The sequence below is a fragment of the Ruditapes philippinarum genome, unplaced genomic scaffold, assembly GCF_026571515.1.
Source record: "Ruditapes philippinarum isolate M1 unplaced genomic scaffold, ASM2657151v2 ctg8505_1_1_1_1, whole genome shotgun sequence".
Lineage (NCBI taxonomy): Eukaryota > Metazoa > Mollusca > Bivalvia > Venerida > Veneridae > Ruditapes > Ruditapes philippinarum.
In genome coordinates this window covers 22822-36050 of record NW_026864856.1, presented here as the reverse complement: position 1 = coordinate 36050, position 13229 = coordinate 22822, and the positions used below count along the sequence as shown (strand labels likewise).

The 13229-nt window shown below is 34.7% G+C and overlaps 1 protein-coding gene across 1 annotated transcript; it reads right to left on the bottom strand.

Annotated features, from left to right (window-relative positions):
• Window positions 1-589: 589 nt before the first annotated feature.
• On the bottom strand, window positions 590-10159 carry LOC132727054 (uncharacterized; the record flags this gene model as incomplete). The annotated part of the gene is made up of 2 exons (XM_060712464.1): window positions 10091-10159; window positions 590-2464 (listed from the first exon to the last, which is right to left on the bottom strand). A coding segment is annotated over exon 2 (1539 nt), but the record flags the coding sequence as incomplete, so codon positions are not given.
• Between the last annotated feature and the right edge of the window lie 3070 nt (window positions 10160-13229).

The following is a 13229-nucleotide window of genomic DNA, read 5'->3' as shown; positions in this document are numbered from 1 at the left end:
TTAATTGTAGCCTAGGTAACTTCCGCATTTCTAACTTTGTAAGAGTTGAATGTTGAGACAAGTCCAGGTTCAATCCCTTACAACCATAGCGGTCATGCCCTTTACAGTTTAAGAACTTCAATGTTAAATCTTTCATTGATTTTTGACCGGAGATAAAATTGAAAAATGTTTCCAGTATTTTTTGAGATAATGTGAAGTGGTAAATATGTAATAGAAAGAGCACCGAAACACGAGGCTATCTGATTTGTACGAGGGGGCGTAGCCCCCGAGTATTAATCAGATTGCCGAGTGTTTTGGTGTTCTTTCTCTTTTGTATCATAGTCAAACATAAAAGCACGTTCCCTGTTGTCACAATATGAAACCCCGGCAAAAATGAACCAATGAACGAACATCTGAATATGACATTTCGGTCGCTTTCCCTTTCTCTGCCGTCACAATATGTAAACCCCAGCAAAAATGAGCCAATCAATGGGCATGCTCTGGCGTGCGGGTAACTAATACCCGCACTCCAGTTAACGCACTGTGCATGTATATGTATACGATTTAACCCTGACACATTTTCAACAGAAAGGTCTCCAAACTATGATACAAGTAAGTATTGTAAGTTTTGTACTCGCGCCAAATTTTCAATCAGGTTTTCGTCATCATTTGTCCATTTACCAGTCATCAAAGTTACGTACTGTAAACTGGGAAAAATTATCCGATTTAACTCAACCTCCTTCTCCTCGTCATCCTCATAGTAAAATTTCTGTATATGACTGAGATCTACGAGGGAGAATAAATCTATAATTTCACGTAAACTGCTAGAAGTACGGCTGGTGTTTATATAAAGCGATTTTATGTTGGTTTTATTTTGTTTTAACAAACATTGTAACCGCTCACTGTGCACGGTGCTCCCGTCAATGAAGAAATCTTGTAAACATAATTGAATATTTTCACTTTCAGGCATTTCTTGTAAACACGACATGAACAGTTTCTGTATGTTATACAATGGGTTACTGTACTCGACACCTGTCCTAGTTCTATAGTTGCGTGTTATTTCGTCTTCATTTATCACAGACATCAAATCATTTGATATCACACACATCCAATCAGCATTCATTTCACTTATAAATTCATAGATTTTTGACATGTCTAGAATATCTTGATTAGTTCTACATTTTTCTAGAACAGTTTTCTGAGCCTCATTTTCAGAACTTATCAATATTGCGGCAAAGAATTCCTGAACTGTTTTGTGGCAAAATGATACTTTACTATTCTTTTTTGTTAGTGTTTTTGTTGTGCTTTCTGACAACATTCCTGAGTGAAGGATGAATTTTATTTCGTCTATTGAAAGATATTTTCTAGCAACTGATCCATCAAATACTAGTGTGTTTTCTCTTGTTTCATTGAATAACGTATAATAAGCTAATTTCCCTAAACACATCAGGAGTGGGTAGTATTTCGTACAGTTTTCATATTCAGCGAGGCATTCTGGGATATCACTATCAGAAAGGTCACACAATTGTTGAAGATCCCCATGCTTCTGAATCGTTCTTGATAAGAGCAGTTCTACTATATTTATATAAAGTTTATATTTTGAGTTTTCTATTAGAACACCGTCACACCATAAACAAATTGTATATATCAAAAGGAGAGGCACACAAGTAAGTTCGTCGTTTTGTCTGCTTTCGATACCTGATATGAACGCTGTGACATCACTTTGTAATGCATCCTTATTCGGATGAGATTTCAATCTTTGTAATATCCTTTCTGTAAGCGTGACTGCTGAGTCGTAACTTAGTTTTGTAAGTTCTACCTTTTTTCCTATTTGACACGAATTTAGATTCAAAACCCTTAATTTCCATGGTCGCGTAGTGGTCAGTATTGTACACTTTTCTCGGTCATTCCTATGGGGCATTGATCGCGCAGATCTGTGGCATTCCTTTTCGGGGTGGGTCCATTCATCTAGCCCATCAAGTATAACGAGGCATTTCTCATTTTTCAAAATTTTAAGGAGAAAATTCTCGGAAGGCTTTTCTTGTAGACCCAAATTTGAAACAATCTTTTTAAATATGAGATCATCTATAGAACATAAATCGTTCGAATCTCGCAGTAAGACCAGAAATAAGAAATCGAATCCCTGCATACAGTATCATCATTTTCAAAGAATTGAGTCATGTTTTCATCTGGGAAATGAACTTGACACCACGTGTTCGCCAGATAGTTTGAAAATGCAGTTTTTCCGAGGCCAGCATCAGCAATAACATGTATTTCTCGGTGAGCTTGATTTCCGGTTTTAAATATCGCCGATAACGATTTGACTGGTACTTTTTCACAATTTCTCGTCTTTGCTGAGATTATTAAGTTCAATTCAGGTCTTATGTAGAAAGAAGCCAAAGGTGTGTCATTTTCTTCGGAAAGGGCGACAGGAAAACTTTACTGTGTCTCGTTTTGTAGAATTCAATCAAACCATCTTTGAGCTCTAAAAAAAGAATTGTAAACTGTTAATAATTCAGGAATATAAACTAATGATAAAAAATGATGCTGAACTTTAAACTTCTATGTAATAATTATCGATGTGAATAGAAAAACAATTTACAGGGCTCCAATAATTGTTTCACATTGTTACACGTATTCAAAGTGTGCGCTTAATTATTAAATATTCATTTATTTGGTTATGTGTTCTATTCTGCACATTTGTACTGAGATATACGACAGGGTCTGAATTTCATCACTAGTACTCACTTAGAAACTAGACATAGCCGCCACATGAAGTCTTTTTCGTCAAATGTTATCATCCAATGGAAAGGAACAATGCCCTATCGGGACGCAGTATGCTATATGCGATAGTATGTTATGTATTTTTCAGCATGGCTTTGCAACACCGCACTTTGGGGTCCAACGCACATTGAGGTCAGACCCCAAAGTGCGTTACGTACTTTGGGGTCCAGCCCCAAAGCGTTACGCACTTTTGGTCCAATTCTGACCCAAAGGTGAGTTACATGGGCACATGAGCATTTTTAACATCAAACAAACGACCGCGCTTTAGAGTCTTAAAAATTCAATCAATAAAAATGAATTTTCATGATGTTTTAAAATCAAAGTCAATGGTAAACAAAAATCAAGGTAGAAAAAAGACGAATTGCATAAAATCGGATAACAATAGCTGATTATAGTTAATTTTATTTTGTTAAATCTAACGGTTACAATTGATTTTATCCTAATATTCAATTATGTATTTCAAAGAATAATGTGCCTTGAATGATAGTAGAAATAATAGAAACAATAGGGATAGTAAATGATCTTGTTCAGTATAAGGAATTTGCATCAACCTAAGAGCTAGAAATATTTTTCTCTCATGTCCGATTTTTTTAAAAGAATGTACACATTTTATTAACTCCATTGTTTTAGCTAATTGCACAATTTTCCCGTTTTTTATTAACACACTTTGTTCATGGCATAGACAAAGGTATAAATTCTGGGCAATCTTTATCAAAGGGGTGCCTGGTTATAAGTTTATTGGGCCATTGATTTAGCTTATCTAAAAGTGACATGTAAGAAACTTGACTGGGTGTAGATTCGACCTTCAGCTGTAGTCAGTACACAGCAATACTTAAAAATAGCATTTACTATTTAAGTAGTCACATATTAACAGCGGAACTTTATTATAATGTAAAGTTCTTACTGGGGATCTAGAGCACCATCGTCGGATACCCACGGCCGAACCATTAACATGCATGTTATGTAACATGTTTATCAATCGTGGGTATCCGACGATGCTAGAGCACAGGCGCTAGTCACATAATCCAATAGTTTACATAACCGGAAAATATAAGGCCCCCAACGAAACAAAACATCATGCGGAACAAGCAAGAACACTGCTGCAAGAAACGACTAGATCACGGTTATCCCTTTCTGGTCGCAATCTGAAAGCATCAATCCAAGTGCCAACGCTTTTTATTTCATAAAAATCTCTCAAATAGCAAAGAAATTGGGAAAAATTTCGCAAAAGGCCATTATTTTCAATTCATGTCGTTTTCGACGTAAAAACACGATTTCTGGTCGATTTTTAAGAAATAAACAAAAAACGGCTAGAATTTCCACGTACGTTCCATAAACAAACTCTTTTCCTATCGATCTGCGAAGTCGTCTTAACTGATCAAAAGCCATCTTCATACGTAATTCATTAAAAATACACAAGGATCCCGCTTGTGACAGTATTTTATCGCCATGTATAGCGCATGTATATACTGTTCCGCTCTGAATATTATATAAGGATTTGACTGGTTAAGATAATTATCGGAAGACAATTGACCAATCGTATAATACTATTTCTTTGCTTCATTTACCTGTCACTTCAAAATCAAAATAACGCACTTTTCTTGACCTTCGCTTTTACAACCAATATTTTTTAAATATTTGCGTACAAAGAGGGCTCTAGTTCAATTTAGACTTCGCAGATTGATAGAAAAAGAGTTTGTTTATGACATTAATGAGGAAATTTTAGACGTTTTCTATTTATTTCGTAGAAATCGACCAGACATTTGTATACCTGAATAGATTGGAAGTCGAAAACGACATGGATTGAAAAGATTGGCATTTTGAGAAATTTTACTCATTTCTTTGCTATTTGAAGAATTTAAATGAAATAAAAAGCGTTAACACTTGGATTGATCCTTTCGAATGTCCACCCAAGAGATAACCGTGATCTGGTCGTTTCTTGCAGCAGTGTTCTCGTTTGTTCAGCATGATGTTTGTGTTCTGTTGGAGACCTTATATCTTATTATTGTATATAGCCCATATAAAACTGTTTAAAAGGCCCTTTATGCTTTTAGTTGTATTTCTTAAATTTTGGTGTACTTCTATAATATCCAAAACGTTACTCATTGGCCAATTACCTGAACCATCTTTTTCATCTGTTGCTTTTTGGCAATAAGTACAGTTATAGTGAATTAGTATTTTATATGGAAGTCAAATACAAGCATCTTACATGATTTCTATGATACCATTATTTAAACATTGTAAAATTCATGTTGCCCTTTCTAAAGAAGTAACATTTTATATGTTTCTGAGGCATAATGTGCCTTTATGTGAAAACTCAATAAAAATTGACTATCACCCCTGAAAAATCAAGGGGGCACCCTCTGGCGAACGGTTGTTATGGAGCTGTAAAAAAGACTTAAGTTTGTTGATAAGTGTAATACTGTATTCATAAAGATCACTTATTATAGTCCGATCGAGAAACGTAATATTTTACCAGAACATTTCAATAAGGTATTTTTACTCGTAGTTCTTTGGAAAAAAAATATTAACTACATTTTAGTAAATCCCCATCATATCTAAAATGGGGATCAATATAGTAAAAAAAAAACACTTTCAAGTGAATGGCTGACAGATCAGGATCTTTTTCGAAGCATCTTTATTTTTTGGAATACATTCCAAATTCATGAACTATAGTACTTTGTTATATGGACACAATTTTTAGATATTTCAAGTGTTAGAATTTATAAAACACTTATCACTAAAGCATCAGTCATATTACTGCAGCTACATCAGAATTTAAATGGCACTGACAGTAAGATTGATGTATATAAGTATCGACCGTCGTCTTGAACTCCGCCTCAAATATTTCAATATCGCAGATCGAAAAAAGTCTGTACTCAGTATTTAGGCAGAACTCAGTTGACACTTTGAGAACTTTGGAGGCCAAAGTGCGTTGATATGTAACATATCAACGCACTTTGGGGTCAATTTCTCGATTTTGACCCCAAAGTAGGTTGGACCCAAAAGTGCGATGTGAAGTGTGACGCACTTTGGGGTCTGACCTCAAAGTGCATTTGATCCCAAAGTGCGGTGTTTCATGGCTTAATGCTGATGGATATATGCGGCAATATGCCATTATATTTTTTTTCGCATAGCATACTGCCACTGTACGGAATGCAACAGTTTGCGAAGACCTTTTATTTCTGTTTATTTGTCTCTTATTTGAAATCAACCAATCAGATGTTTTATTATAAATATCTGATCATTGTCTGTTATTCTTTTTATACTTGTTGTTCTGTGTAAACCATATATCAGCTCTTACTTTGTCTTTGGATAGACAGAACAACAGTATACATTTTTAAAGGCTACAGATCATTTGTTATCAGTGGACAATATAAAAAGAAAACTGGGCTAATAAATTATTATAATGGTGGCTACGGGTTTTTCGCTCAGACTGAACCTCTTTCCTGATGTTTGACTCCAACAAAGATTATTAGGAAACTTATTCATTGAATTTTATTACCAAGTGTTTTGTATACATCTGACCTTTTATTAAACTTAAAGTTGTACAAGTAATAATAGTCCAGTACCGTTAGTTAAATTGATAAATGATTATACAGCTCAAGGCTGTGTCATAATTTCAAAAAGACATTACGCCTCTAGAATCTGTATGGAAAGGAGCGATAACTCGCCCTGAATTAAGCTCAGAATTATAGTTTCCCACTATTAACAAGAAACACTACACATAACATTATCTATGTCATCTAGACAGTTTATATGAAATTTACTTCGTGATTCTTGCAAGGTATATATATATGGAATATGAAATATAAACTCCCGGATAAACCAAAATTAGAATATTGAAACCAATTGTTGGTATAAGAATTCGGTAATTGATTTTGTTCGAAATCTTTACTACCCTTCCTGCAAAATGGAAGGTCTTTTTTGTTTTTATTGTTTGGGTCTTACGTCACATGGACACAGTATAGGTCATATCGCGACGTTCCAGCTTTACTGGCGGAGGAAGACCTCAGGTGCCCCTCCGTGCATTATTTCAGGCACGAACGGGCACCTGAGTAGAACTACAGTCGTTCCGTAAGCTAGCTTGATAGCTTCATCACATGAAAAAATCCAAGTCCTGTCGAGATTCGAACCCACAGCCGTGAGGGGCAAGTGGTTTGAAGTCAACGACCTTAAGCACTCTGCCACGGACGCCCCTAAATGGAAGGTCTAGGCGATACTTATTAACTATTGTAACAGTTGTTTCGAACATTTTTTATGTCCGTTTTTAAAATATGGTTACTTTCGTTACTTTCCGAGTGTAAATATCGACAATGTGTTAATATAATATATATAGTCGGGAAATAAAAATGCCATGTACGAGTAGTATGCCTGGTAACACTTTAAGGAAAAGTAAAAATTCTTTTTTTGGTCTTGTAAGTAATTTGTTTGAATAACAGAGCACTTGTTAAATGATACCTCGTGCAATGGTAGGTTCAACTCATTATTGCATAGGTGATTTTGTATGTTTTGTTACGTTTTTTTTCAAGTACAGTGGCATTTTCCCTTCCACTTTTAGTTCAGCACTCACATTTTATGTATTTTAACCAGGCGGCACTAGGCAACACTTCAGAATAGAAAATTAACGGTATTCGACTACTGACATTTAAGTTTTTGACATGTTGTAACACTAGGTTTTTCCAGTTCAGTTTTATGTACCGGAATAAAGGAGATTACATCCGGCAAAACTGTTTTTTATTATTTTGCCACACCGTACTGGTTATTTCTTACTGCACACACAAGGCTAAGTATTCAGGGGTCATTACTTCATGTTTAAAGCATCTCCTATTGGTATCGAAGGTTGCCACAAACTTTCATTGAAATCCAGTGAGTACTTGCAGAGAAATATTGCGGAAACAAATGTTACTCTGTATACAAAGCACATCGCTAATCAGGGGCTATAAATCTGTTTTAAAAAGTCCGACCGGGACAGTCTAATAACATACGCATCTCCTCCTGGTGTTAGAAGTACTCACAGACTTTATTGAATTCATCTGGGACATGATATTTAGGTGTTGTTAAGAGAGGATTCGGCTCAATGGAAGACCGTTGTAAAGAGTTCCACTGTATCTTTCAGTCATAGTTTTTACTTGATTCAAAACAATTACGAACATCAATGAGGCATCCTAAAAAGTGATTATAAGTTTCTAGTCCGACGCGTTAACCAGTTGGTAATGCCACCAATTAAAATTATTGAAGATGGTTTTCGTAAGCATGAAATACCATGAATTAATGAACGTTTTAGATGAACAAAAAAGTTTGACTCTTTCCTAGTAACTATAGCACAAAAGCCACGACAATTGCTTCGTTGAACGGTTTTCAGCGTTATTCATTCTTGCTGATGAATGGATGTCGATGTTATCATTAAAAAGAGGCGAACGGGTGCTGACTTTACTCAAGTTGTGAAGACATTCAATTTTTAATACCCTATACCGGTATCTTTTAAAGAACAAGCTTTTTTGATAGTATGGTTTGGAAGTTTTAATGACGAAATGTTTACATTTACGAATCGTATCTTAAAATAATATATTGACCCGCTGTCGACGGTTGAACGGCTGTCTGCCCATTTGATTGTACGACGTGAGGTTTAAAACATTAAGAATAGGATATGGCGTTAGAATTCGAATTTATAAACTTTTTTCCTCGCTGTGCCATTTTAGGACATTAAGTTGTGACTCAGTCGTACACGGAAACGTTCGAGGCTGTAGATGGTTACATTAAGAGCGCCGACATCAACTTCCGGGTCAAAAATGAAATCGACGAACGCGCACGCCGATTTCCAGGCACACCTCCGCGTATTTTACTAATTAGATCGTTGAATAAGAATCAATGAAGTATGCTGATCTTGAAAAAGCTGAATAAAAAAGCAATAAAAGTCTATTTTAGTTAATAATGTTTCGTTTGTTTGTTTGTTTTTGTTTATTTTACGCCTTTTCCAATAGTATTTCAGTCATATAGGCGGGTAGTTTCCTAACCATCGTTACCTGGAGAGTTACACCAGTACTAGACTTCCTTCCTCCGCGCTAAACTACGAAAGCATCTCCCGGGGATCGAACCCACGCCAGAGAGGTAACTGGATTAGAAGTCATCGACTCTAACCCCTCTACCACGGAGGCGGTTAGTTAATAATGTGTGGTGACCATTAAATTTTTGTCTGTAGCAAAAGTGTAGGATTTGTACATGCATTTATTTAATTGTCGATTTTCGTTATATTTCGATTCTCGAAAAGCAGACGTCAAATAATGTTAACCTAATTACAGACTCAATTTATCTATGATTACCAACTTCGTTTCCATGAGCCCCTAGTTCAATTCCGACAAAATTTCAAAATCGTCGGCAATTAACTTGGCATACTAATGTAATTACTATACATGTATATTATGACGTAATTTGCATAATAAAATATTAACATTCCTCGCAAAGGAAAAACAAATACAATTATGTGTTTAATGTATGTATTTCTGAGTTTCTTTGATGTAATGTATTTCGAATGTATTGTTTATAATTCATATTATCGGGCTGCAATAAGGGCTATTATATCATGAAATCTATTTTCGATATTATTTTATGGATGGAACATTTCAATTTACTTTCAGGCAATCATAATTATTAATTACAAACTCGTTGAATATAATCAGACACTTACAATCATTACATATGATTTTATATTCTAAGTTTTCAGTTAAATTTTTCAGGTTCTTTGGGATCATTGATCCAAGAATATCAAGTGTTGAAAATTAAATACCACTATAAAAGCCGGTGTAAGGAGACGCGAAAGATGTTGCACTTTTCTATTTTTGGTCATGAATAGACTTCATCAAACCGAGTCTACAATTTCCATTTATTTTGTTGACTTCCACTGCTTCTTAGGGATCACCTCCATTCCAGACGCGTACACATATAGTTGATAATTTACGTTCCTTCAATGAATAGATTTGAATAACACATTTCATTTTATTTTTTAAATAAATTGGGGCTTTGACGGGGAACAATTATTTTCAACAAATTTTGCGGCATAATACATCTGTAGATCTAGTTATTTTAGCGTGTAAGACTCGATGTTTTCACAACTTATCGACACAACTTCATGTCGCAGTCGTTTTTGGAACTGGCAAATTATTTGGACAACAGTCGCCGCCCTTGTAACCAGACTCGATGAAGATACTGTTGCGAGAAAGATGCGAACAACTCCAACACCCTGTGAAAGGTGAAATGTACTGACGACAGACTGTAAATCAAGAGCGATGTTTTGCTTAATATCATGGTTGAGCAAAATAAAACTTACCCTTCTTGTCATTTTGATACTTTCTCTCCTCTGTATGTACTGATGAATCGATTTCGATACTTCTCCCTGTTATGAAATACAGACAATACAATAATAAATTATGTTGAATTTAGTCAATATTACCACTATAGTTTCAACCTTATTCTTTCTAGTAGCATAAACTTGAACTGTCAGTAAATGTTACGAATACCCTCGCGTACAGTCTTTATTCCTAAACCAGAGCGACAACTAGCATGGGCCAAACAAAGTATTCCATTATTCGGACTACGGACCGATTCCGGGTTTTATGCAGAATTTTGAGATATCGGAGCGGAATACTGCATGCGAAACTTTTGAGCGATTCGGAAATTTGAACTTTCTGAATGACGAATTAACACGAACGTCATACTTGAGCAACATCACATTAAAGTTTTGTCAAGCGTTGTTATGATCAGATATGATCTACGCATTAATAACAAACATGCCAAATGTATGACATTTAAATAATGTTACTTTTAAGGTCAATGCCATACTTTAATTTATAGATTAACACAATTAACGTATTTATTATAGGCGATAGTACATTCTTAATCAGAACAGTCTATTAATTATAAAATAGATTGCACATTTAAATGATTTTGCTCAACCTGTCTATGTCATTGTAAGGTCAATGTCATAACTGAACTGCTTACCAAGACAATTATATGGTTTGTCCAAGTATCTAGAACTCCATTGATAAAAGGGTATGTCCAATTTAAGAAAGAATTAAACAATAAGGGAAATACCATAATTATACCGGTCAAGGCTAGCGAAAGCCAAGATAAAGTTCAGTGTGACCTACTTGAAGACATTAACTCATAAACTGGCCTAAAAGAAAAGGTCACATCAAAATAATTTTTTTTAAACCAATTTGACCTTAAAAGTCAAGGTCATTTGATGCTTAAGGAATGACTTGAGGTTCTCATCATAATCGATTTTGGATAATTGATCAAGTATCAACAAATCCACTCGTTAATTACAAAATAATGGCTTATCTGAGCAAACTTCAACAATATTTTTATCATTCAGGTCAATGTCAAATTAAGATCAAGATCACATTAAGTTAATCAGCCTAGAGGTATTGTTAAAAGGGTTGTTATGTCAAAGTATGAATACTGCACAAACATAAATGACAAGTTAAAGTCAATTATAACCAATTACAGCAAATAGGACTTTAATTTAAAGGTCAATGTCATTGATTTGTCAATTCATATTCCTATCAATATGAGCAAGACACAGACAACCAGACGGTCTAACATGCAGTCAATCTCAAGCTTATATACACCTCTAACAACTTTTGTTATGCGGGCTGTGAATAAATAAATTACATAATTTAAAGTACATTCATGGATGGTAAATGAATCTAAAATAACAAAGTTTAAAGTAAATAATAATTGAGTAAGGATTTTCTTTTGGAAGGAGTTATTTTCTTGTATCATCCCATTCAAATAATAAATGAGTAAGGACTTCCTGTTGGAAGGGGTAATATGGTTGATTATAATTTGTCAAACGTTGACATCTTATTTAGAGATATTTAATGAGCAAGTTCAAGACACAAAACTGAAAGAAACTGTTTCATATTGATGTAATTATTCAATAGTTATCCATCGCTCGTATCATCCCTGAGATTGATTGATTAAACAACTACTCACAAATGTTATCAATTTTCGGTTACATTAATAGATTCCGCGATACATTTTCAGATTCTCTTGAAATTACTGGTGAAATATTGTTGATTTACTTTAAATTTTAACGGCAAGATATTGAATCATTTATATGAACAAAGTGGAAGAAATTGATTATAAAAAATCATGACATTCAAAATGTTTACCAAATCTTCGATATAAGCAATTTTTGTTTTTCTTCACTGTAATATTGGTGATATTCCTGACAATTGTTTGGGAGGGAATTATCTACCATGTCAAATCGACAAGCGGAGATTTACAAAAGTGTCAAAAAGATTATAGAAATAAAAGAGTTGATATGTAACGGATTGGAAATGTCAGGAAAAGAATTTATTTATAGAATGCCTTATAAGAATTATCGCCATTGACAAGAAAGCTTGTCATATAAGTTTTATTGCATTTGTTTGTATTCTTGTTAATATTCTTTTCTCTGTCTTTCAAATATTATCTCAATAATGTCCATTTCATTAAACAATGTAGTATTAAAGCTTAAAAAAATAACAAACCTGCCCCTTGCCGTCTTTTGATCTTATCAAGGTCTTTCTTCATATCAGTTACATTTTCCTTTATGTCTTCAATGTCTCCCTTCACCGCAGTATCATTATCTTTTACGTCTTCAAGGTCTTTCTTCACATCAGTTATATTGTCTTTTATGCCTTCAAAGTCTTTGTTCAATTCAGTTACATTTTCCTTAACATCTTCAAGGTCTTTCTTCACGTCATTTACATTTTCTTTCACGTCTGCCATTTTCTGTTTCAGTCGGTCAACATCGGCTTCATAGTCCTTCCACTTTTTTTATTTCTTCCTGTATCCTTTTGTCTTCTTCCAGATCAAGAGGACAAGTTTTAAATTCGTCGATTGTTTGCTGAATATTCAAAGCTGGAGAACTTCGGCGAACAAGTATCTAAAACCGGAATTTAATAACAACTTTATCATTTAAGTTTCGGCGTTTGATGATCTTTATAAGTGTTTTTTGAAAATGTTGACCCGACAAATTATCTCTTGTATCATAGTTTTGGGACCTTTCTGTTGAAAAAGTGTCAGAGTTAAATCGTATACATATACATGCACAGTGCGGTAACTGGAGTGCAGGTATCAGTTACCCGCACTCCAGATAATGCCCGTGGATTGGTTCATTTTTGCCGGGGTTTACATATTTTGACGGCAGAGAAAGGGAAAGGGGCAGAACTATCATATTCAAATGCTCGTTCATTGGTTAATTTTTTCTGGGGTTTCATATTATGACAACAGGGAACGTGCTGTCATGTTAGACTATGATACAAAAGAGAAAGAACACCAAAACACTCGGCAATCTGATTTATACTCGGGGGCTACGCCCCCTCGTACAAATCAGATAGCCTCGTGTTTCGGTGCTCTTTCTATTACTTAAGACATGAAAAACAAAAATGCTGAACAAGACTGTCATGATGACCTGT